The sequence below is a fragment of the Taudactylus pleione genome, unplaced genomic scaffold, assembly GCF_031769625.1.
Source record: "Taudactylus pleione unplaced genomic scaffold, aTauple2 ptg000016l, whole genome shotgun sequence".
Classification (NCBI taxonomy): domain Eukaryota; kingdom Metazoa; phylum Chordata; class Amphibia; order Anura; family Myobatrachidae; genus Taudactylus; species Taudactylus pleione.
The window spans coordinates 44,148,852-44,176,119 of record NW_028284418.1 but is presented as its reverse complement, the minus strand read 5'-3'; the positions used below and the strand labels follow the sequence as shown (position 1 = coordinate 44,176,119).

General features: G+C 41.1%; 1 protein-coding gene across 5 annotated transcripts in view; it reads right to left on the bottom strand.

Moving 5' to 3' along the window:
- MARCHF8 (membrane associated ring-CH-type finger 8) overlaps positions 1–27,268 on the bottom strand; it is a 280,401-nt gene that overhangs the window by 27,800 nt on the left and 225,333 nt on the right. For all 5 annotated transcript variants that reach the window (XM_088475766.1, XM_088475789.1, XM_088475757.1 and 2 more), the window contains one exon: positions 10,932–10,982. In XM_088475766.1, the coding sequence (XP_088331892.1) occupies positions 10,932–10,982 (51 nt within the window). The remainder of the gene's footprint in view (positions 1–10,931; positions 10,983–27,268) is intronic.

The following is a 27,268-nucleotide window of genomic DNA, read 5'->3' as shown; positions in this document are numbered from 1 at the left end:
TTTGCAAGCCTGTTACTGTATGTATGTGGTGTTTCTTTGTAGTACATCTCGATGCAATTTTTATCCATGGCTGCTCTTTCTTATCTTATGCAATTCTATGTAATTATTGATTGAGCTACACTTTTACTAATCTTGTTTCTTTTCTATGCACCTCTATGCAGCCAGTGATCGCGGTAGCGTGTGAGGTTACTATGACAACCGCCAAAGAATTGGATGATGACGTCAATGTGGCGCGCCAGATTCCTCGGTCACGTGCAACAGTTCTCATCACTCTTTCGGTGGGGATACAAGGTAAGTTTTTCATTGTCTCTGTATTGTTTATCTTCCTAAGGATGAGGCACACTGGCCTTGAAACGTTGAAGTAAAACCCAAAAAAGCTAACTGCAGTGTCGTGTGGTGCTCTGCCGGAATTGGCATTTCAATGTTATTCCACATGATGTTTTCCAAAGGCACACAGGCTACTTAATTTATTCACAGGGTAGTGCCGAACCGACTTTCTGTATATATTATATATATATATATATATATATATATATATAAATATATACACACACACTGTTCAGACATAACGTTAAAACCACCTGCCTAATATTGTGCCACCAAAACAGTTCTGACCCGTTGAGGCATGGACTCCACGAGACCTCTGAAGGTGTCCTGTGGTGTCTTCCACCAAGACGTTAGCAGTAGATCCTTGAAATCCTGCAAGTATCGAGGTAGGGCCTCCATGTTTTCCAGCACATCCCATAGATTGAGATCTGGGGAATTTGGAAACTATATCAACACCTTGAACTCTTTGTCAGATCATTCAAATCATTCCTGAACAATGTTTGCACTGTAGCAGGGCGCATTATACTGCTGAAAGAGGACACTACCATCAGGGAATTCTGTTGTCATGAAGGGGTGTACTTGGTCTGCAAGAACATTTAGGTAGATAGTACATGTGAAAGTAACATCCACATGTATGCCAGACAGGTTTCCCAGCAAAACATTGCCCAGAGCGGTATACGTTCAGGAAGCCAGCGGACGCAATGCCGACCGTCGGCGGTAAATCATAACGAACCCCTCAGAGCTTCACACTGTCTTTGCTGGCTTGCCTTCTTCCCATATTGCATCCTGGAGCCATCTCTTCCCTGGGTAAGTGGCCCACACACACCTAGCTGTCCACATGATGTAAAACAAAACATGAGTTATCAGACCAGGCCACCTTCTTCCATTTCTGACGCTTACGTGCCCATTGTAGGCTCTGTTGGCGATGAACAGGGGGCAACATGGGCACCTTGACCGGTCTGCAGCCCCAAACACAACCACCTGCAATGCAATGCACTGTGTGTTCTGACACCTATCGAAGCCAGCATTAACTTTTTCAGTAATTTGTGTTACAGTATCTGTGGGATAGGACCAGACGGGCTAGCCTTCGCTCCTCACCTTCAACAATGAGCCAAAGTGTGAGGATCAATTATGTACAAAAAGTACCACCAGTATTGGACTCTAAGGATTAAATAGTCTGTATTATACACTTACATATGTGACCTTCTGGTAATATCCTTCTGCATATTTTTGTATATAAATATATTTTATTAATAGAACAAAACTGGGTAATAACAACAGACATAAAGGTAGGAAGGCCCTGCTCGCAAGCTTACAATCTGTAGTATAACTAAGATGGTGCTCTGCCTGTAGAAGACAGAGTTGTAACAATGAAAACGCACCAAAAGAGATAAATTGTGGCCAGCACTGTCAACATTAAAAATCACTTGATTAAAACTGTCAAAAGAAAGTTGTGCCGAGATGGAATAGCAGAATGATGGTCGTAAGATTAGATGTCTAGCAATATGAACATGTGTCTGTCTGAAAGCCTGGATATGTCAGTGTGTCACAGCATGCAGGAGACTAATTGGCTATTACTCACAATATTATTTCTGATGAAGTACTGAAGAGGGAGTAATAAGCCAATACTCCAAGTTATGTATTAAAATATAACAAACTCAGTAGATTTGATCAGAGTTTGCAGAAGCTTAATTCTATAAATGCTGGAGTATGGAGAGACTGTCACCTACGAAACGCACTGCTCATTTTGTGCAGCATCTCTCTCAGCAGAGCATGCAATGCATTACATTGTAATGTACGGCCAATCTCTCCATCTTAAATATTTGCAGAGCTTAGGACGTTCTCTGCCATTCCATGCTGTATTATGTGTGTGCTCTAATGAGATGCTGAGGTTTAATTGCTCCACAGAGAAAAAGGATACACGTAATTGAATGCAGAACAATGTTGTACTGTACCAGCTCACTGAACTGCTATGTTTGCTTAGTCATGTATTTTGTAGAAGGGGCTCTTTATGTACATTTTTACTGATCGCAAATTAAATTATGTGTCTAAAATGATAAAGCATCAATGGGCTAGAGTAATCATGCAAGTTTATCACGGAAAGCCTCCATGGGCATTAGGGCAAGTTGGCTGCTCAGGTGATCACCAGATAATAACGTGGAAGTGGGGCATATCGTCATAAAGAAATGTGGGTGCCCAGGCCTGTGTACGTGCCATTATGGGTGTGAGAGGGTACACTTGATGCCCTCCGCATCTAAGAAAAACTCATGTTTTCTGTAGTGTCGGGGAACCTTGTATGGTGATCACAGGTAATGACCAGACATTAGCTATTAGGGTGCCGCATATAATTTGACAGAGGGGACCTCCCTCATCAAATACTGTTCCCTCTGAATTTATGGAAGCCAGATTGGGGGTGATATTCCCCCATTCCTAGATTCCATTACTATTCTGTCCCACACTGATCACCGCAAATTAACTAGTATTGGGGTACCTAGGAGGGGGTTCCCATCTTTCAAACAAATATGTTCTATCTTTGTAGGTACCAGTGCTGGGGAGATAAAGGGACTTAAAATCCCTCCCCATCATTTTTAACCTTTTTTACAAACTGACTCCACCCCAAACCCTGTTGGCTGCAAATTCACACCTGTTGTCTGCACTGGTGAGCAAATTCAATTATTGTAATGCCCTAGCCAGATCCTTGAAGTCGACAACCACAATTTGTATGGACTTAATGCAACTGAAAATCTAGGGAACGATTTAAAAAAAAAAAAATGCAGAGTTGATCTTACTGTAAGTCAGTTTGTGAAGTGTACTTTGTGGTTTTGCTCTGCACATACTCCATATAATAGCAGATGATGCAGCCTCCTACGCATTCTCGGATGATGCAGAGTCCTTCACATTCTCGGATGATGCAAAGTCCTTCGCATTCTCGGATGATGCAGAGTCCTACGCATTCTGGGATGATGCAGAGTCCTATGCATTCTGGGATGATGCAGAGTCCTACGCATTCTGGGATGATGCAGAGTCCTACGCATTCTGGGATGATGCAGAGTCCTATGCATTCTGGGATGATGCAGAGTCCTACGCATTTTCGGATGATGCAGAGTCCTACGCATTTTCGGATGATGCAGAGTCCTATGCATTCTCGGATGATGCAGAGTCCTTCGCATTCTCGGATGATGCAGAGTCCTACGCATTCTCGGATGATGCAGAGTCCTACGCATTCTCGGATGATGCAGAGTCCTACGCATTCTCGGATGATGCAGAGTCCTACGCTTTCTCGGATGATGCAGAGTCCTACGCATTCTCGGATGATGCAGAGTCCTACGCATTCTCGGATGATGCAGAGTCCTACGCTTTCTCGGATGATGCAGAGTCCTACGCATTCTCGGATGATGCAGAGTCCTACGCATTCTGGGATCATGCAGAGTCCTACGCATTCTCGGTTGATGCAGAGTCCTATGCAATCTCGGTTGATGCAGAGTCCTACGCAATCTCGGTTGATGCAGAGTCCTACGCATTCTCAGTCGCATTTCCAACTCCATAGAGAGTTGATGTTGTTCATAGAAAAATGGCATGAGCTTACATCTGGAACATTATGGCAAATAGTATTCATTTGCTGAAATTGAGTTTGTGATTCTTGCATGGCTTACACAAAAGCGTATGTAGCCGATCCAGGCATATGAAATGTAAGCTGTTTGTGTCCTTTTACTAACCTTCTCTCCCTGAGAATCCCTTTCAGCATTGTAAAGGCAGTCTTGTTTCTTTCAGTACAGTGAATTGTATACATTATGCAAAGCACTCTGTATTGTATCCCACAACAGACAATAATCCCCTGGTGCTGATATGAACAATGCTGTGCAGGTAAGATGTGCCCCTCTCAGAGGTACATCTTTTCTATTCCTATATCTTGCCAATTTTGAACGACAGCTGGATACATACAAGTTTAATCAGTATAATTCATTTTAAATACAAAGCAAACAAAAAAGTAAAGACACAAAGAGGTTGACATTGAATACCAATGCATGGTTTTGTAAACAAATTCACTGTGAATGCTTATTTCTGCAAACATGCACAGAAAAAGTTCAACAGGTATTAAGCCGGGTTCAAATAGGCGATCTATTGAACAATATGTCATTTTGAAGCAAATTGGAACAACATATCACATCGCATAGTGTGTGCGCTCTATCGTGTTCACGTGCATCCTCTCATCTGATGTGCTGCACGTCAGATAGGAAGATGTCATAAACGAAGTTGCGCACATCTCTGTGTGTATGCTCAACTGGACGACCAGGCGTTATGTCCGTCCAACAGGGCCATAACTAAGGTGGTTCAGCCGGTGCGCCCGCACAGAGCGCACATGCTCAGTGGGCAGAGCCGGCCGCCTCACCCTCTCATCTGTCGGGGTCGCCTGCTGCAATGTATAATAGCAGCGGTGTGCCTGGCTCCTTCTCTGCCGGACACATCACTACTAATACACATAACAGCGGGCAGCGCTGCAGCTGCCTGCCCCATGTGGTCCACCCCCTCCCGAGTGTTGTGTGTCCGAGAACGCAGCGCAGGTAGGAAGCAGGGAGCTGGCAGTGACGCACGCCACAGGGTACTGTGCACACCCACCGCCAACAGCAGCACGGGGAGGGGTTCCTCCGCCTCCTTCAGAGTCCGGATAGGCCCCCAGGCCAGTTGCCGCTGTGCTTTGGTGGCCAGAGGCTGACCAGCCCTCACTATAGTGACTGACCATACCCCCCCCCCCAGGGCATCCGCTCCCCGTCCCGCTGCCGCAAAAGCTAAGTATAGTAAAAAAAAAGTGAAGTTTAAAAACTTCAGCAGCCCACCTCCAGCACAGACACAGTGACACACCGCAGACAGCAGCCGCAACACAGGGCCAGCAGCAAGAGGAACCAGAAACAGGTATATATATATATATATATATATATATATATATACACACACACGTGTGTGTGTGTGTACTGTATATTTTATATATGATAAATAGATATATGACATATATTACTTTTCATATACATATATCTAAAAATTTATATATTTTCTATATTTTATATATATTTACTTATACACATATGTAATATATATATATATATATATATATATATATTAGAAAGCTCTTGAGAGCATCCTGCTGTGTCACCGAACCCCGCCCCTCAACAAACTCCACCTCCCCTTAGAGCTGCTCAAAGAAATTTCCCGGGCTGGTTTTCACGCCATATCCACCTCTGGGCCTGGTACCTGCCGTTGCATATTTTCTGGGGTATAATGTGGCTATACCGGGCACATATTCCCCTTGGGCCTCTGTACACTACCGGGGCTACCCATCACATGTATATTCTGAGACATTTAACAAATACAGAGAGAGCACATAGCTAAGCACAGCCTGAGAACGGCACAATAATGTGAATTGGGGGTACTATAGTGTGGCCATGCCCTTTCCCTATGAGACCACGCCCCTCTTTTGGCCCGCACGCCTGCGGCATGCACTGTCCCTGTTTACGATAGGGGGGGGTGCAGGCACCAAAGGAATTTCTGGCACAGGGCACCAAAATGTCTAGTCTTGCCTCTGAAGACATTACCTGTACTGCCAGAGATCTGCACGATAATTGCACAGGAGAAAAGATTGATTGGATAGAATCCTCCTACATGATCTATTGTGCTGTCATTTGGAGGATTGCATAGTGTGTACGCACAATATCATCGTGCCGTCATTTGGAGGATTGCATGGTGTGTACGCACAATATCATCGTGCCGTCATTTGGAGGATTGCATAGTGTGTACGCACAATATCATCGTGCCGTCATTTGGAGGATTGCTTAGTGTGTACGTACAATATCATCGTGCCGTCATTTGGAGGATTGCTTAGTGTGTACGTACAATATCATCGTGCTGTCATTTGGAGGATTGCTTAGTGTGTACGTACAATATCATCGTGCTGTCATTTGGAGGATTGCATAGTGTGTACGCACAATATCATCGTGCCGTCATTTGGAGGATTGCATAGTGTGTACGTACAATATCATCGTGCCGTCATTTGGAGGATTGCTTAGTGTGTACGTACAATATCATCGTGCCGTCATTTGGAGGATTGCTTAGTGTGTACGTACAATATCATCGTGCCGTCATTTGGAGGATTGCTTAGTGTGTACGTACAATATCATCGTGCCGTCATTTGGAGGATTGCTTAGTGTGTACGTACAATATCATCGTGCCGTCATTTGGAGGATTGCATAGTGTGTACGCACAATATCATCGTGCCGTCATTTGGAGGATTGCATAGTGTGTACGCACAATATCATCGTGCCGTCATTTGGAGGATTGCTTAGTGTGTACGTACAATATCATCGTGCCGTCATTTGGAGGATTGCTTAGTGTGTACGTACAATATCATCGTGCCGTCATTTGGAGGATTGCTTAGTGTGTACGTACAATATCATCGTGCCGTCATTTGGAGGATTGCATAGTGTGTACGTACAATATCATCGTGCCGTCATTTGGAGGATTGCATAGTGTGTACGCACAATATCATCGTGCTGTCATTTGGAGGATTGCATAGTGTGTACGCACAATATCATCGTGCCGTCATTTGGAGGATTGCTTAGTGTGTACGTACAATATCATCGTGCTGTCATTTGCAGGATTGCATAGTGTGTACGTACAATATCATCGTGCTGTCATTTGGAGGATTGCATGGTGTGTACATACAATATCATCGTGCTGTCATTTGGAGGATTGCTTAGTGTGTATGCACAATATCATCGTGCCGTCATTTGGAGGATTGCATGGTGTGTACATACAATATCATCGTGCCGTCATTTGGAGGATTGCTTAGTGTGTACGTACAATATCATCGTGCCGTCATTTGGAGGATTGCATAGTGTGTACGCACAATATCATCGTGCTGTCATTTGGAGGATTGCATAGTGTGTACGCACAATATCATCGTGCTGTCATTTGGAGGATTGCATAGTGTGTACGTACAATATCATCGTGCTGTCATTTGGAGGCTTGCATAGTGTGTACGTACAATATCATCGTGCTGTCATTTGGAGGATTGCATAGTGTGTACGTACAATATCATCGTGCTGTCATTTGGAGGATTGCATAGTGTGTACGCACAATATTGTTTGTTCTGGGATGAAGGGAAATTGGAAAGACCATCGCGTCTTTCAACGTTGTTCTGATGTGTACCCGGCCTTCACTTGTGCTATGAACAAACCAACTATTGCATGAAATACCATGCTAAATAGGCTAGAAATGCTAAAATATATTACACGTAGTGAAGACTATTTTATCACCATGTGCACTGTTTTATGTAACACAGGGGATACTAATATAAGTATAGTCAAATCCCATTTTATATTTTCAATGGAATCATAATAATATGGTGTATAATAATTCTAGATATAAATTGAGGGTCATGTCTAAAAACACTCCAAACTATGATAAAAACTTAAAAGAAAATGTGTATAATGCAAGGACATTGTTCCTGTCTATGTATATGTATGAACCTTCCATGCAAAAACTACATCTGTACAGTAAAATAAATTGAACAATCTAATTGAACCTAATTGTAGCCCTGTTTATGGTTGTACTATGTTTTGTAGCGGTTGCATTTCTATAAACTGCTATAACATGAACCACTCTACTGCATAAAACAGTTGCAGTAATTAAATGCAAATTAGACCAAAACACAGAACTTTACATATTCAAAATACTCTGGGGTCTACATATCAAACTAAATGTGACCCTAAAACAAGCAGTTATTTCTGCATGTTTTAGGCAGAGTTAAGTTTCTCCAAAATGTATGGGGCGATTCAATTAATCGCGCGCTGTTGATAGTACCAGGAGGGAGCTCCTGGCGCTATTCAATTTAGCGCGCTGTTAAAGTGACTAAAGGATTCTCCGCGCAGAGAAATCCAACTAAAGTGCCGTCCACAAGGCTGTTTTCCGGCTTAGCGCGGCTGTCTCTTTAGTCGGAGAATGCCGGTTCTCGTGACTAAACACTCAGGTTAAGTTGCGAGAGCCGGCATTCAACGACTTAAGAGCTTGTAGTCAGACAAAACTCCAAGGTGAATTGAATAGTTCCAGGACCAACTTCCCGGCGCTATTCACATCGCTCTTAATTGAATTGCCCCCTATGAAAGCTAAAAAGTAGGAGGATTTCAGTGGTATCTCCTGCTTTACGAGCAACAGTGCTCACAGTGTATGCCCCTATAGTTTTCGATGGGAATGCCGATTTAACGAGCCCCGAAAAGCATAGCTTTCAGAACTTTTCTGTGGTGGCTGATGCAACCTTCAGATAGCGTTAGCCCGCTGTTCCCTACGGGGGAATCCTGGCCGTAGCGGGCTCTGGCGATCTCTCTCCAGGAGGCTGGAGTGACAGAGATAGACATTATAAGGTTCTTGCAGAGAGCATGCATTGCCAATTGGTGGTGCTAGTAATAGCAGAAGCGATATGTTGTGATAAGGAATGACGATTTTCAGATTTTTAATAAAAAGGTTCCTTAATCTTGTAAATATATTGTCATGAAACATGTGAGAAACAACAGGGACCGTGAAAGAAGGGTAAATCATGGAACGTAAAATGGGGTTTTCACTATCTATCTAATCACTATTTTAGTGCTCATTATGATCCATACTTGCCTACTCCTAAGTTCGGGCAACTTTCCCTGACTACTGGGAGAGTAGGCCAGTTCCCTGGATCTCCCCAGAAAAAGTGTGTGGTCCAAAGGACATGGACGCAATGACGCAATTCACTGCACCAAGGTCCTTGTGCATCCTACCAGGATATCCACAAGAACACATTAAAATATTGCCAAGGATATTACGTACATATGCATTATTACAACTACAGGGGGCAGTGTACCTATTAGTACAGTAGTTCACAAGCTTTTTATCTTCCATCCTAGCACGCTAACAAAGGGGTTGTCTACTGTTAGTTATGTTCTTTCACCCAATGTAACAAACAGAGGGGACTCTGCCTGTTAGTTGTGGAAGTGGACAATTTATCAACACATAGCAGAAAATGTAACATATGTAAAACAATGACTGTATTACTACAGAAAGATGTGGAATATCACGGTCCATTCTGCATTCACCCAGAACGCTTGTCTGGACAGTCAATGTTATTCAATGAGGCCAATTTGAAGTGCTACGTACACTGCTAACAGTGATTACAGGTCAGGCAGAGTGTACACCTGCTGTATAACAGGTCTGTTGACCACATGATTTAATGATGGCACGTGGGCCATATCTAAGCATGTCTGATCAGTGACTCTGGCCTCATAGTACAAAAACTCACTCTATTATCCAAATTTACATTTCTCTCACTAACTCGGGGAATGGTGGTATTTTTGCTTTCAGCACCTATGCCGTTCCTGAGCAAGTAAAAGAGAATTTTACAGTGGACCTCACAGATTTTTTTTTCTAATCTATAATAAGATATTTAATTGAAGCATTAGTCTATGTGCATATGAGCGTCAGTTGAATTTGTCTCTCTGCAGGATGACAGAGCAGGGATAGGTAAAGTAGAGCATGTTCTAGTTTCTCCTCTTCCTGCTTTATCATCCTCTATGCTAAGACGGCCTTGTGCATTGCACCGGCATATCTCCATAGGGAGCAATGACCTCTATAAGAGTATCCTTCAGCTGAAATAACACTTGTGTGCAATAGTACTTATCTTCTTATTGCTATTATTGCATAAATGCTTTCTAAATAGTAAATACTGTAGTCTCAGTGGCTAAAATGCAATTGCATTTTCAATCACAGAGACAAAAAACTATTGTTTTGCATGTCACATTTTAAAAAGTAATTACTTTGTTACTAACATATTAGTACTGTTTTAATTAGTGACCAAATATACATAGTACATACATGACTTATTTATATATAAAAAACACACCCATCATCATGACAGCAAGATGACGATCAGTTACCCAGCTGACCACACTGTCAGCCATAAATCTTAAGTATTAAAATTGTATTTCTATTTACCTCACACACTGATACAATTTGTCTACTTTGACATATTTATATAGACATGGGGGTTTATAGTGTAGGGGTTGTACACGCCCACTTGGCACTGGCCACACCCACACAGCACTGGTCACACCTCACAATAGGCTCTTGACCATTTTCAGTCCCAGGTCCATGTGGCCCTTAATCCGACCCTGTACACCTGACACATCAACAATACACATCTTTTTATACTGTTGTTACCCTGAGTTAAGAATAAATCTGACCCTCAAACAAGCAGTAAAGACATCAGTATTATGGTAATACTGCAGTTAAACGGGTTACACATTTTAAGCATGTAAAAATAAATATATGTCAAGCGAATATTGTGGCGCTAAAAGAGAAATGCGTTTTTGCATTACCCCTAGCGGCAATCACAAAGGTGATAGTTGGCTATATTCTGCAATAAGATTTTCTTCAGCAAACTTTCACAGCTAACATTCTTATTGTTGAACTAAATAAATGCCCATATTTGTAAAGAACATAAATTAGTGAATACACTGCAGTTACTGTATATCACTCATTTCAATACAAAAAAAAACAACCCACCAAATGCTACAGTATTTATATTGCAATACCTTGGAAATATTACTGGAACGGCTCACTGAACGCCCCAATGTCTTTTCATTCTGAAATACAATGTAAACGGAAAGTCATCAGATGTGTTAAAAGATATACATAAAAGGTAAAATAGACAACTTAACAATGGACTTCAGTCACAACAGTGTAACACTTGCCACTTAGTGTATTAAGCACACAGACACAATTGTGCCAATCTTCTTATATTACAATGAAGCTTTTCGTTAAGATGTCACTGTAAAAATATATGTTTTAGTGCATAGGAAACACAAAGGGTTTAAACAAAGTACAGATTCAGTTCTTCTGAACGGTGGGTGTCCTGTCAAAACAAAATTAAAAAGTGAAAGTAAAATTGCTGTATGACAAATGGTTTGAATTCACCAATTTCCTCGGTTGCCAGTGCCAATTCTAAGGGATTCATTTAGTGCACTGGTCCATGCTGAAAATAGTGATGGGTTGCTATGGTTATATAGCACATTCACTGACAGCATTTTGACGGAGGCACCAATTAGCCCCAATATATTTTCAGGAACGAAAAACTGGGATTTTTCGCTGATAATCCACGTATTTTGCTGATTTCTTTTATTGTCGGGCTAAACAAATAGCGGCAAAAACATGGCACTTTTCGAGGATTATTTTTCAGGACACATAAGGTCCCGAAAAAAATATTTCAAGATAAGTGCTGGTGCCAGGCCGGCTTTCGGGGCTATTTGGATACCAGCCTAAATATACTAAAAAGTCTAACCTATTTTCATTATGTCTATATTATTCATTATGTCAGTTCATTCTCTAAATAGTATATAAAATAAAATGTATTATATTTATTGTTTGTTTTTTAAAACAATCTCACAAATCTAACACATAGGGAGCTTTGTAATAGGTTAAGGCAGGATTTCACTGTCGTTAAATTTAAAGCAGCAATCAATTCTAAGATTGGTTCCGTGAAATCAGAACCTATTTCATAACCCCCCATGGGGCTGTCTCAGAGTTACACATAAAGCATCCTGCAATAGCAGGAACTTTTTGTGATGGGAAATAAATGCAGATTTCCGCCTATACTCAGAAGTGTCCGGATCACAGTATGCTACCGCTCCATTATCATCCAGCCACATGAGAGAGTAGCCGGTATGTGCTCCATGGTTCAAGGTCCATCTGAAACCGGACTCTGCATATACTCACACTTACAAGGATGAATCAATATTTTTTGCCCTCTACTGATATATAACTTATGACATTATTCAAACGTTACCTGAAAGTTTTAATTCTGCAAGAATTATGCTTTTTTTTTTTCCATCAACAGTAACAGAAGCTTTTCTGCAAAAAGTTGGAACCAACTGCCTCCGTCAGTATTGGTTCTGTCTATTTCCAACTTGCTCTTTAATTCTTGGCTATTCAGTTCAGTTATTTGATTTTAGAATAATAAGCTCACAGACTGTGTACAGTTAGCCACACTTCCTTGCAATTATATTCAGAAATTCAAATCTACAGTAGTAACACTTCAATACATTGTTTTAAGGTTTTTCCCTAAACCCTAACATATGAATGAGGCTTTGTTTTGACAAAGACAAACTTTTGGTACACGCTAGTTTCTGTCAGTCAACCGTAGCCTTGCAGCCATGTGCTGACCCATTAGCACAAGAGTTAGCAGCATCACACCACATTCTGAAAGCATCAATCACTAGAGGGATGCTATGAAGGTCAGTGCTATAAGTGACCTTATTCAGCAAGTGTCCGCTATTGTCAAGAAATTCCTGGGCTATCCAAGCTGTGAACTCAGAGATCACAGCTATTTTCCTTTGATTGTACAGGAGAAAATAATATATAATGTGCATTTCATTTCAGGCCTTCGAGAACTGCCAGCTTTAGCCTTCTCCTAATAGATATGTCAGACGATGGCCTCACTAGATTTAGCTTCTTCGATCAGGTTTTACAGCAACAGAATCTGTTACCTGTCAATGGGATTGTTTTGTCTTTGTGATAATTGAAGATGTCACTGTCAAGGCTGTGCATACTGCTAAAATCCCAACGCTTTGACCTTTGACTTTTACAAAATCTCCAGGTCATCACTCAGACAGCTCAGTTTCCCATTGTTCAGTGCTGATCAAGTCTGATGGCAAAACCCGGATAAAATGACCCACAGTTGTATAATGGGACTAGTTCACCCACAACCATCTTGTCACCTTATTTCCTTTACTGCCTGATTGCTAACAATATGTGCAGCACATTACACCTATGTATATATTAGATATTTAAATGTACAGATAGTTAGTATACAAATATCACAAGAGGAAAAAAACATATTGTATTTGTTTAGCTACAGGGGACCTTTGTTGGCAGCTTCTACAAAGCTGCAGGAGACCGAAAGGATCTGATTCATAGGTAGAGATGTCAGATGGCTCCTAATTAGTCGGTCCCAGCACTTGTTCAGTTAGGGGGCTGCTGTCATTTTTATCTACGTGCCCCCCACCTTCAGCTCTCACACGATGTTACAGAAGCTGTCCAGCAGAGGTCTCAAACCACAGAATGTACAGGTGTATCCTCATGCACTGTTGCTCACGTCCAGGCAAATAGCTCATCTTGGTGCACAAGGTCTGCCTTGCAGGGGTCTTTCTCGCTCAAATGTGCCTCTTATTCAGGTAAATAAAACAACTGGGAGTGAGAAAACTACTTTGCTAGGTTACACTGATTAATTTGATGTGCGGCTGAGTCTGTATGAAGTACTACAATGCAGCAGCCACAGCTTTCTCTCACGCCGAGCTCAGCTGTGTGGTCCAGCATCTCTAGTACACTGTGAGTGGTGTTTCGCTGTGCCTGCGATGTGAATAAGATGCACAATGTAAAGAAAATTATGTTGCGCTATTCCTCGCCGGAGCGCCACAGTCGCGACAGGTGTATCGCACCATATGGTGTATAGACGCTAGGTGTATGAGGACGCATCTGTACCAGGGGTTGCTTAAACAAAGTGTTTACAAACAAAGGGATCATCTTTGGGTTTGTGCAACCCCAAATTTGAGAAACCCTATTAAGCCAAATGCATCACTGCTACCCACCAAGCTCTAGGAAGTCATTCACATGATCTGGATAGCAGTATCTAATGATAATCTCAGTTGGTAGGATGCATCATGCCATAAAGCAAGGTCACCACGCTCAACATTCAGTAGTATGGTCAGGCTGTTGATTTGAGTAGCCTTGTATTGGCTGATAGATTAAACTTAAGGCCCCCATACACGGTGCAATTTGTAATCGGATCTGAAGTCGCATAAAATTTCCCTTGAAAATTCTTCTGGCATTTAGGAGCAAATTGCTGATCATCATTTACTCCCATTCCTTACCAGATTTTCATTCCAACCAATCAACTAGATGGATGGCTGGATGAAAGTTGGTCTAGTGTGTGGCCAGCTATAAATGCAATCAAATTGGGAGCACAGTTGGCATGTGTATATTGTTATCTACTATTACCCACGCATCTTGTGCGCCAACAGAAGCATCATTCATGTATGTCACATGTTTCTGGGATTGTGATGTCAGGAGAGAGCCTAATGCCGGTCACAATTGTGATTATGCTGCTTGGCCTGAGAACTGATCATCAGAATCTGTCCAAATTGTATGTGTGTCATTAAACAAAACACAGTTGTTTGGCACTTGGGCTGATGACTGGTTCAATATGGGCATTTGAAAATAAATGGGAATGCATAATTCTTTGAATGGGATTCAATGAAATAAATAATAAATATGTTATTCCCACTCCCCTTGTTTAGAAACATACCAAAAAAAATCAAATTTATCATGTAATAGTACTCCCTACTTTTGAAAGAAATACTAATCAATGATGGGCTGTCCTATCTCCAAATTGCATTACGTTAACGTGCATTTCAATGGGAGAAATCATAGTTTTTAGCTCACATCTTCGCTGTTGGGTAGAACTTTTTTTTAAAAGTCCTAATTTAAAAGTAAAAATTATCACAATGTATTTAAAAGTGTTTAAATAATAATATTATGGCCAATAAAGACATTTAATTTTTCATGTAATTTTCTCTAAAAAGCAGAGAGAGGGGGTTTACTGATGTGGGACATGTTACATGTATTATGAATTGTTGTATTCGTGATAGAAGGTGCAACTTTTGTTACCCAATATTTACTACTTAAAATAGAGATGAGCGGTTCAGTTTTGGCTCAGATCTTCCCGACAAATTTGGATCTCAGAATGAGGCAAAACATCATCTTTCACAGACATTTTGGCGCAGATGTCCGTGCAATATGGCTTTTTGCCTTTTTCTAAGATCCAACTTGGTGGGAAGAGCCAAGCCAAAACCGAACCGATCTACTTGGAATAACATATTTCGAAAACACAAAATACCCCAAATATTATTATTATTATTATTACCAGTTATTTATATAGCACACACCAATTCCGCAACGCTTTACAGAGAATAGTTCTCCATACACATCAGTCCCTGCCCCAGTGGATCTTACAATCTATGTTCCCTATCACATGCACACACACATACACACTAGGGTTAATTTTTGTTGGGAGCCAATTAACCTACCAGTTTGGGAGGAAACTGGAGTACCCGGAGGAAACCCACTCAAGCACAGGGAGAATATACAAACTCCGCACAGTTAGAGCCGTAGTGGGGATTGAACCCACGACCTCTGTGCTGTGAGGCAGTAATGCTAACCATTACACCGTCTGTGCTGAACTATATTCAAAATACTCATATTTTAAAGCCATAACTTAATAGTATGGAACTCACAGCTATTTGAATTATACTTGACAATTCTCCCTAGTGTGTGCATGTGGTAGGGAACATAGACTGTAAGCTCCACTGGGGCAGGGACTGGTGTGAATGACCAAATATTCTCTGTAAAGCGCTGTGGAATATGTGTGTGCTATATAAATAACTGGTAATAAATAATAAATAGTAACAATCTCCCTGACGAGTCTAGAAATCTCCCTGATTGCAGCTTATTCCCATTATGTAGCTGTTATATACTTGGGGAAAAAATAAATCATAGATATACTGTACATTCAAATGGTATAATCAGTGCCATTTCCCTGCATTGATTTGTAGGCACAATGATCCCTATGGCTACATGCAATTTCAAAAACGATTTCCCGTGGCCACTTATAGGAAACCACTCATAAAACACAATACATTAACAAGCCCTTAAAGGTATCAGTGGGTTTTCATCAACAAATAGATTTTACATGTCGCGCTCATAGGTGGTGCTTTCACAATCTCCCTTAAATGCTTTTTCAAAAGTAGGCAAGTATGATTCCTCCCACCACTGTCCATCTGAAATTGAGACCTTTTAAATCAGTTCCTTGCCGTCACAGATAACACCTCCAAATTGTGATGCCATGCCAACCTGCTTACAGCAGAAATCAAGATTGTGCTCTAGAAATTATTAGCCTAGTATATCCATACTGTACATTGTTACATTTGTAAAACAATTTACATATTTCATGCATCTTTTGCACTACAGATCAAGCCCTTTTAACTTGTTTTACTTGTGGGCACTGCATGACCCAGTCTGACCCTATAAAAATACAAATCACCAACTAATTGCTTTTCCCTATTATCATAGTAATTACTCAATCTAATACATCCTTTACCAGTTTGTTTATCTACAAATAAAGGCAGCACAAATGGAACATTAATGTTCATGTGGATTAAATGTAGATGTTGAGTTATGAGCAATGCTTCACTTAGGCGGCACATGCACAATTAACCTCAGTTAAGAACATAATTTTAATTTCCAAAAGCTTTGCAGTTTCAAACCAGCTCTTGGGAATTTTCGTCTTGAAAAGCACACCAAGTGTTCCCTTAATTTTCAGATTTAGAAAACTCTAACTAACTGTACATCATGCAGAATAAATAACCATCTTAAAACAACAGGTAGTTGTATTTAATCACTATAGTAAGAAATATTATTTCCTATGCCAACTAATTAATTCATTTGGCAAAGTGAAAAGGAAACATAAGCATGCTGGGACCTGAAAACATCAACAACAAAAAAAGAATGACAATTCATTTAACGTTGCGAAATAGGTAATTTTCTCAAAGAGCAAATATCCCGAGACTTCCTAATACAAACCTACATCGGGAGTTGGCTCTTAAGGGGGGTATCCACTAGACGATTAAGTTGAACGATTGAACGATAACGATTGTTTGATCATTCAATGGATTGCAAATAGTTTGCAAAAGTGTCTAAAACGACCAGCGATGCGCGTGCCCGCTGGTCGTTTAGACATCTATCATCTTTCCAACATGCTGGTCAACCTGACGATATCGTCAGGATCAGCATGTTTCCAGATGATTGATGACTCTGCACTGAACGTCTGCTCGTTCAGTGCAGGCTCATCACACGACTGACAAACGACTGAACGATTACAATGTCGTAATCGTGCAGTCGTTTTCAGATCTTGTAGTGGATACCCCCGTTAGTCTAATGCCGCGTATCCTTTAGACGATTAAAATGAGCGATTGAAAGATAACGACATCGTTATCGTTCAATAACTCATTCATCGTTCACAAATCGTCCATTAAAATGTCGAAAACGACCAGCGAGGCGCGCTCCCGCTGGTTGTTTTCGACATCAATCATCGCCTGAACATGCAGAACAATCTGCCGATAACGGCAGGTTCTGCATGTTCAGGGATGAGGGAGGGTGCCTGCACTGATCGACATATCATTCAGTGTAGGCACCAACAGGATGGGGAATGACTGCACGATTACAATGTTGTCGTTCCTTAATCGTCTAGTGGATACGCACCTTAAACCAATGTAACTGTAATAACAATAATAAACATACTGTATATGCTTTAACTGTATAAAAAATAGTGACGTAACAGTAATGCTAGGTACACACCTGAAAGATTTTACTCACGATCCGACTGATTGGGAGACTTTCATGACGAATAAAAGGATCTCAAAAACATCTAATTTCTAGTGTACACACTAGCGATAATGTTTATCGTTCCAATCCAAACGATTCTCTGTCCTAAAGCTTGCCAAAAAAGTGACATGTTTAAATGATCTATGGGCAGAACTGTTGGACGGATAATTAGAAAAGCATACACCCTACAAAATGTGCATAATGTCAGCTCATCGTTTTCAAAAGATGTCGTACAAAAGGTCAGATCCAATCATCTGATCATACTGCTTCTAGAATGATTATCGGCTCTGGATGCTGTACACACACTATTAGATTATCGGAGCAAGCAGCCGAAAAGCGGCTCCTCGGCCCAATTACTGCACAGTGTGCACCTAGTTTAAGACACCTTAAGTAACTGTAGCTGAAGCAATGAAGGTACAGTAAAAGGTTGTGAGCAACTACCTTATGTAAAGGTAAGGAGGAAAACATGTCTAGGAGCCAGCATGTCATTTGAAAAGAGAAGTACATTATCTTCTTTCCTAAACCCAAGCTCCCAGCTTAGAAGAGCTACCATACTCCTCATACTGCCTCATACTGAACACACAAAAAAAACAAGTGGGGCTTCTTTCGTGAAGCTGCTACCTTTAAGACTCGTATCCACTGCTTACCTCCCAACATTTGTGTGGAGGAAGTCGGGACCAGTGCACACGCTGGAGACGCACCCCTAAAATTATGGGTATGGCTTATGAACACAGGGGCGTGGCCTCACGGGAAATGCCATATTCGCGAGCCACTCTCCCATTTTTCTTCATGCTCCTTTAGTTAAGAGTAAATCTAAGCCTCAAACAAGCAGTGAAGACATCAGTATTGTGGTAAAGAGGTAGCAAATAGGCCCCATAGTGTTTTAACTTCATCTGTGTATAATATTGTTTATTCCACTAATGGGTGCCAAAATCTATATTCACTTACCAAAAAAATGAGGCCGTACTGGCCCTGCTCCCACAATTAAAATAAGTATAACTCCCAATTGTCCACATTCAGTGTGCATATAGTATCTGAAACCAAAAACTGACATTTGGAAGGTAGAAGTATATCATTTTAAATGTTTGTCCAAAAATTGCATATTAAAAGAAAATTTAGTTTTAGAGTTGTAAAAATCGAAATTTGCAAAACAGATTTATAGTGAGAAGTGGTGAGAAGTACAAACAATGTTTTTTTCAACTTCACGTTTACAGTAGTTTCCATATTGTAAAAGCGCTCTATCCTGACAATGAAAAGGTTAATGGTTACTTGATAGGTTGTTTATTTTTGTATTTTATTATGTCAGCCAGACCCTTTAAATGTGCTGATGAATGAATTTATACAAACGGGTTTTGCTTGAGTAAGTAAAAAAAATGCAATGACCTCGGAAAGCTCCTTGGCTGACATTAAACAATAACCAACCTATTACTGAATTGTGTTATTCAGCTGCATTGTAATAAAGAGACATTACATTGAACAAAATAAAATGTAAATATTGCTGAGCGATGGTTTGTTCCATTGTCTGACATTATTGCATTCTTCTTTATAATACTAGATGCAAAATTATTGGTTCCTAATAAAATAGTAAAACTGCATTCTAATACTATTGGGCCAAACCAGGAAATGGCTGCTTTAAGTACATGTATGTAGTAAGTGTATTTTAATATCACAAGACCCCTTGATTATTATTTTATGTTAATCAGACCAAAAGTCAGTCATATATGCAGACTTCCCAACACTGAAAACTTAAAATTTGGAAACATTAAAAGTGTGGTCTCGTTACAAGGGGCAAGACTAGTTTCTGAAGTACTCACAATGTTAACATGCTGAAGGGGGACATGCTTCAATATTAAAATAAAGTGATACATTTTGGTGCGATTAGTCAATATATATATACCCGTATATCTATATATTACTGAGCCACTGCAGTATAGTACTTTTTTATATTATTTAAATGTTACTTTGAAGATATTAAATACAGTATAGTTTTTAGAACCTATAGCCCATCTTCTGCAATAGGTTAACTAGCGTGTTTGGATAAGACTGTTTTTATTAAGACATCCTTATTTATCTGATAAGGTTTGCTGTTTTTAATAAAATGAGATCAGGAGCTGAATCTCCGGCTCCAGACTTATGGAGCGTACACACGGTCAGATTTGTCAGACTTGTCAGATTTGTCAGATGAACGACTGAACGATTAAACGATTTGAACGATTTGACCAAAGTTTTGAACGATTTGAACGATTGAACGATTTTTGACTGCATTAAAATGAATGGAATCGTCCAAGTCTGACTGCAAACCCATCAGATGTCAGATATCGTTATCTGACAAACGGGAACGCGCATCGTTGATCGTCCATCGTTCAGGCATGTCAGATATGAACGATTTTCCTTCAGATATGAACGACTGAACGATTTTTAAATCGTTATCGTCCATATCTGAAGAAAAAATCTGATCGTGTGTATGCACCATTAGAACTAAAGAAAGCTGTTAAACAAATTTCGAACAATAGAATTCTTTTACCATTGGAAACGTGCATAATATATATATATATATATATATATATATATATACACACACATATATATAGGCACACTACAAGCCTTAGAACTATGAGTACTAAGGATCAAATAGGGCAGAGGTTACCAAAAGGTAAAAGAAAAAGCATAGACTAGTTGAGCCAAGAGATTATTTTATATGCCGTCAAATACTATGTTTCTATGAGAGACTTTTTAGGTAAGTTCTTCCCTTTCATTTGAATCCCTGCAGTGCTTAATGTGAGTCTATTTGTGTTTAGCAGCAAAAAGATTGAAGGGGTTTATCATCTTATGATGATGGTAATTTGCAGGGCCGTAACTAGGATGGTGCCACATGTGCCATGGCACAGGACACCACCGGACAGGGGGTGCTGTTTGGGCCAGTCCATTTTCTGTTTATTATCATTCTCACTTGAATATTCCCCTTATTTTATCCCCAGCATCTTCTAACCTCCCCTATCTCTACTCTGGCCCTTCCCCATGAGGCCATGCCCTTTTTTGCGGGTGCGTTATGTCCCTATTTTAAAAATAGGGGGGCACCAATGCTCTTTCTGGCACAGGGCACCAAAAAGTCTAGTTACGGCTCTGGTAATTTGTTTACTAAATAAGTAGCTTTATCATCCTGGTGTAACAGCGGTTTCTTCTATGCATCCCATATTTTTTCTGCACTGCAGATGATTTCTCAATTTCATCCCTGCTTCCAGTGCACATGCCAGGATGCATTAACAGTAGTTCTAGAATTTAACCCGAGTACACATCAATGCCAATATCAGCAGATTGGTGTGTATGCAGGAGCGTTAGCCAATTAACAGCTCCAAAGGTACCTGCAACGGTTGGACCGGGAGGTTGGGACTCTTAGTCCTGCTTAAAAATTGCAAAGTCCAACCTCCAAGTACCCTTGAAGAAAGTACACAATGCATACAGATCTAATAACCACTTGGAGGAGCAGAGCGTTTACAAGGTACACAGAGTGATCTGCAAAGTGTATACCCACATTTACACAAACACACATGCACAGCGCTCTCAAGGGGAGATTTATCAAAGTCCGGAGAGAGAGATAAAGGGGTCTATGTACTAAGCCTTGGAGAGAGATAAAGTGGATGGAGATAAAGTACCAACCAATCAGCTCCTGTCATTTTTCAAACAGACTGTAAAGTGACAGATAAAAGCTGATTGGTTGGTACTTTATTTCCATCAACTTTTTTTCCGTGTCCCCAAACATTAGTAGGGACACAGGTAAATATGTTGTAATTTTTGGAGGGCGCAGGCTGGTATGTGATCATTAGTCAAGAGACACAGACTAATGTATTTTTATTCAGGGGCACAAGCTGGCGTGCAATTTTTTTATGGCTCATTGCAGACTTTTTGTGGCAGATACATGGTGTGCTTTGTTTTTGGAGACACAAGCTGGGGTGTATTAATTTATGAGTGGGCACAGATTGGTTTGCAATTGTTCCTTCGGGACACAGTTCAGTATAATCAGGCCAGTGTCATTTTTTTGGTAGGATCAGCTCGGTTTGTGTTGGTTGTTCACTTTGGCTGTATCTATTTAATAATCGGCAAAGGACTGTCCCCGCTCCAACATAAATGTACAGTGGGAGCTGGGGCTGGCACTGCCCCCTCCAACAAGTTCCACTACACCAACGGGACAGGCAAGCCGATTGGAGTGGGAAAGTGGAGGGATGGGGCCGGGGCTTAACATGGGGAGTTGGGAGAGGTGCGCCATGGTGACCCGGCATATGTTGGGCTCCTTTTCTAGTAATATAGATGTCTCCTTTCTTACTGTTGCTTTAGTTGTAGCTATATGTGTGGCAGATCCTGTGTGACTTGGCCGTGTTTTTCTTGCTCAAAATGCTTCTTATTCACAAAAATAAAACAACTGGGAGTGACAAAACTACATTGCTAGCTTGCAACGATACATTTGATGTGCGACATTTGTATAACTGTCTGCGACTGAGTCTGAATCTTTATACCAAGGGCTCAGATGAGAGCAGCCACGGCTTTTCCATAGTGCTTCATCTGCGACTTTGTATGTTTGTAAATCCAATTCCTGTGCCAGAAAAGTCACAGCCCAGCATCCATTGTAAGCGGCTTTTTTACTGCATCTGCAATGCCACTAACACACAATGTAAGAGAAATACAGTGCGCTACTTGTGTAAGTCGTACGGACAACCAGTAAGTGAGGGCACTTCTGTATATAATATTTCCTGCAACCATTTGTGGCCATCGTTAGGTATAATACTACAGGTTGAGTCTCCCAGATCCAAATATTCCGAAATACGGAATTATTTTGGCATGACTGAGATAATGACACCTTCGATTGTTGATGGTTCAATGTACACAAACTTTGTCGAAGGCACAAATTATTAAAACTAATGTATAAAATGACCTACATGCTTTGTGTATAAGGTGTATATGAAACATAAATTAATTTCATTTCTGTACACAAACTTTGTTTGAGCCACAAAATGATTGAAAATATTGTATAAAATTACTTGCAGGCTGTGTGTATAAGGTGTATATAACACATAAATGCATTGTGTGTGTATATTTGGGTCCCATTCCCAAGATATTTCATTATTAAATGCAAATATTCCAAAATACGGAATATTACGTTATCCAAAAGACCCCTGGTTCCAAGCATTTTGTATATGGGAGACTCCACCTGTATTACTATTTCTGAGCCTAAAAAATAGGAAACATGTTAAGTAACATATTCAGGTACAAAGTCATTAATATTGTATGATGGTAAAAAAAAATAACAAGCCCTAAAGATTAACCTATTTCTTAGCTACAAGGGAAGGCTTTTAAAATACTAAGGTTTATTTGTCAGTCGAACATAGTTTTACAATATTTTTCATACCTTGGAAAGCTTAAAAGAAATGTATTTTTAGGCACACATCACATGCATCAATTGTCGTTTTCTGCACACAATTCTTTAGAACTCTTTACACTACTGACATCATTTAAAGCTGGGGGCAAATCCAGGTCAGGTGTGCAAATTTGCACCTGGACAAACCATGGCCCTCATTCAGAGCCGTTCGCTATTTGCGGTCGTTCGTTCAAAAACAAGGGGTGGCTATTCAAATGATCCGTACGCACATTGCAGTCTGTTCACACCTCTAAGTCTGAACGAACGAGCAAAACATACGCTCGTTTATTTGTTAAAAACGCCCCCTGGCCGCTCGCACCATACGTCATGTCCGCTATTTATTAGATTAATCGAGTACATCGACCAGCGTATGAACTGCTCGCTATTCTTGTGGTTGGTGTTTGCTACCACAAATTTGCGAGCAGTTCTGGCTCTAAAATAACCCAGTGACGTGGTCATTGACGCTGCTGTTTTAAATATACACACCCATAAAACGCCCGTTTTGACCTTTAAGCACGCCTGCGTTCGGATCTCCACTCCCCATTTTCAAGCACCTTCCCCTGTTACCACCCACATACGCCTCATTCTGTCACTCAAAATAGCAGGCACTCGCTATATAGCGTACAAACGATTTTCGGCCGCACTGACTGGTTCGCGCATGCGTACTAAAAAGCGTACGCATGCGCAGATGTGCAAACATCGCTCGGAACGAGCGTACTGCCGCTAACGAGCGGCTCTGAATGAGGGCCCATGTTTGTTATGCAAATGCTATTTGTTTTGCATGTAAGTAATATACTACCTGATTTGCTATGTAGCACACAAACATTGGGCAGCTTTATTTTTACAATGAAATTTAGGGCCTGATTCAGCAGCGATCGCAACTGCGATTACGCATGCAATCGGCCGATTGTAGAGTTCTGCGCATGCATCGCAGTGCGTGAACACTCCACTGCGATCGCAGTGACTACGCAGAGCCATCGCAGAGTGATTGACAGGAAGTACCTTTCGGGTGGTGAAGGGGGGGAGGGGTGGTCGTCAAAATGCAGGCGTGCCAGTGCATTTGAATGCAGTTGCAGGGCATGCATAAATCAGCCACTGCGATGTCATACACAGCTCGAGTGCTCACTGCGTGCGATGAGGTTAGCAATTTCTGAGTAAGGTCTGACCTTGTGCAAGTGTGCATGAGGTTGCGATTGTACTCAATGTTACCGATGGGTTCGCAGTCTTGCTAAGTATTACGGATGTGTGTAAGGTAAGGTGGACGTTCTTATGTTAGGCTGCGTATGGCTCAGCAATCACAAACATTAGCATATCTTCGCAGTGAGACCGCGTGCGTAATCACTATTGCGATCACAGTTGCGTTCCATACTGAGTCAGGCCCTTAGAGCAGAACTAGGATGTACCCCCTCTCAACTCTACATCTCTCCACACTTTTACCATCTCCTAACATGCAGCATGCCATTTCTAGCATTATTTGTCCCTAAAGCTGGGTACACACTATATAATGTGTGCACCCAGCGACAGAACAATGCAATGGAACGATATAGAACGCCAGCCATACACACTACACATAGCACTGCATCCTCCCATCTGCAATAGGGTGCACACACTATACGATCCGCACAATATATTGCTCCGATTCGCGTCACATCGCATAGTGAGGCCCCACTAGATTAGTTTGAAATGTGGACTTCCCACTATGTATGTAAAAACTTACATATTTACATATTTAGAGAAAGCAGCATGCACAGTTACTTTAGTACAATTACACTTTACTGGTAATATACTATCTATGCCCCCTACTACTGTATATATCTGAAATAAAACCATTTCATGCAAATTTCTCAATGAATGAATGATGTTATTATAAAATAGCTCAGTAATAGTTATGATGATGGCTGCGGGGAATGAAGGATATGAGAGTGGAGCAGTTGAGGTGGGAGATGAGAGCTTGGTTGTATCTTGGGTAAGAACTAGTTTACTGTAGCAATATTTCAAGAGTTGAGGTGACAGGACTGGGAGAGAGAGAGTGGAGTAAAGTAGAGGGTAATGTGGGACTGTGTAGGAGATCTGAGTAGAGGTGGTGACTGGTAGGAGGGAAGGAAAGCTCTACTTTGGACATGTTGGACTTTAGGTAACAGTCAAACATCCATGTGGAAACAGCAGAGAGATAGTTGGTCACACGAAAGAGAGAAGTTAGAGGAGGAGGACGATTTTGATGTTGTCTATGTAGACGTGGAATTGGAGGCCAAATGACTTCACAAGGAGAAGAGGTGTACAGTAAGAAAAGAAGAGGATCCAGAACAGAGCCTTGTGGTACTCATGGGAAGGGGTGGACAAGCGATAAAGACACTGAAGGGGGTAAACCAGTATTAGATATAAGCATTAGCATCAATAAGGTGGAACATTTGCAGCAGTAACCATGAATTGAAACAAAGCAAACTACCAACCACTAAGCAAGGCTCATTTTTATTTTTAGAATGTAATCTATGTGCCACTGTCATGCAATACCACTTGTACCACTTTAGTCCCATTCCTTCCAATAAAATACGCTCTAAATTTTCCCCTAAACCACAGCCTTTATGACATTGGACATAGTGCAACACTGGTCTAGTCCCATACTTTTAAGAGTGAAAACCAGACTGGTGTCAGCTGGTACAAAGGCTGAGGTATTTTGCATGCTGATCGCTATGCACAAGTCACAGATTAGTCCTTATACATATTGCCTGAATACCCCATTTGGCATGAGATGCCTGTGCAAGTGATCCGTCGGGTCCTGTGCAACTCTGCTAGTCCTTTTTGCGTCTTTTTTCAGCTAAAAAAGGTACCCATACATCTGCGACGGTTCGTCGCAATGTACAGATGCAATCGGAAATGCCGATCTGCCGGTCGGAACAGCCAACCGGCCACCATCGATGTTCAGCGATCCGTCGCAGGATCACTGAAATTTTACATGTTAAATTTTCCTGATTTGACGATCACGATCATTTTTTGATCGCGACTGTCATATCGGGAAAATCCAACATGTTGGATTTCTGCGATCATGCGATGCCGGGTTGCAGCATCGTGGCAATCTGTCCCTGATGTATGGAGCCCTTTAGTCGCAATGCAGGAGACTGTGCTTATTAATTTGATATGTGACACTTGTATATCTGTGTGCCACCTAGTCTGTAAATGAAGCACAACGGCACTTGGCGTGGAAAAATGCACACTGCATCATAGCACTTCCTATACAGATTCAGAGACTCAGTCGCACACAGATACACAAGTGTCGCATATCAAATTAATCAGTGCAGTCTGCTGGTGCGTCCTAGCTGTGCGACTAAGACGCCCGACACTAGCAGAGTCACACAGGACCTGGCACACCAAGAGGCTGTTTGGTGCTACTGCGGCAAGAATGGATGAGGTCACATCTGTGCTTCCCCATTATTACAGTCTACAATTGATGACAGTGAGAGAGCTTCAGTCACAATTATTAATAGTATAGCTTTAATATATGTTTTTATTTGCTGTCACAGACTGGGTATTGTTAGGTGAGGAAGTCAGCTAGACTGGCACAAAAGATGGTCCTCTTATTGTACATGACAGAGACGGTGATGCAACATTGTGCTTGATACTTAATATCTCACCCTTTCTATGCTAGGCACTCCATATATAAAACTGCTTGGGCTGCACTTTTGCTTTGCTTTATAAGAAATTATACAATTCTACAAAACAGTTTTCTAACTTCAGAAAACCGTAGGCAACATTAACTTTCAACAGAATCCGTAGGAAAGTTTGCTCTCAATACTCACAAGGCACTTGTTACTAGTTAATTGACAGGCTACTAGAGCCTAAAACTCCCCCACTTCACAGTTATGTAGGTGACAGCTGCACCGAAACAGTATAGGGCCCCACACATCAGGTGGCTGTTTCAACCAACCACAGGTCTAACAGGAACCGCCAATTGGGAGCCATCGATGTTAAAAATCCACGACTTGCTGATCATGATTATATTTTGATCATCGGCAAATCAGTGAAATCAAA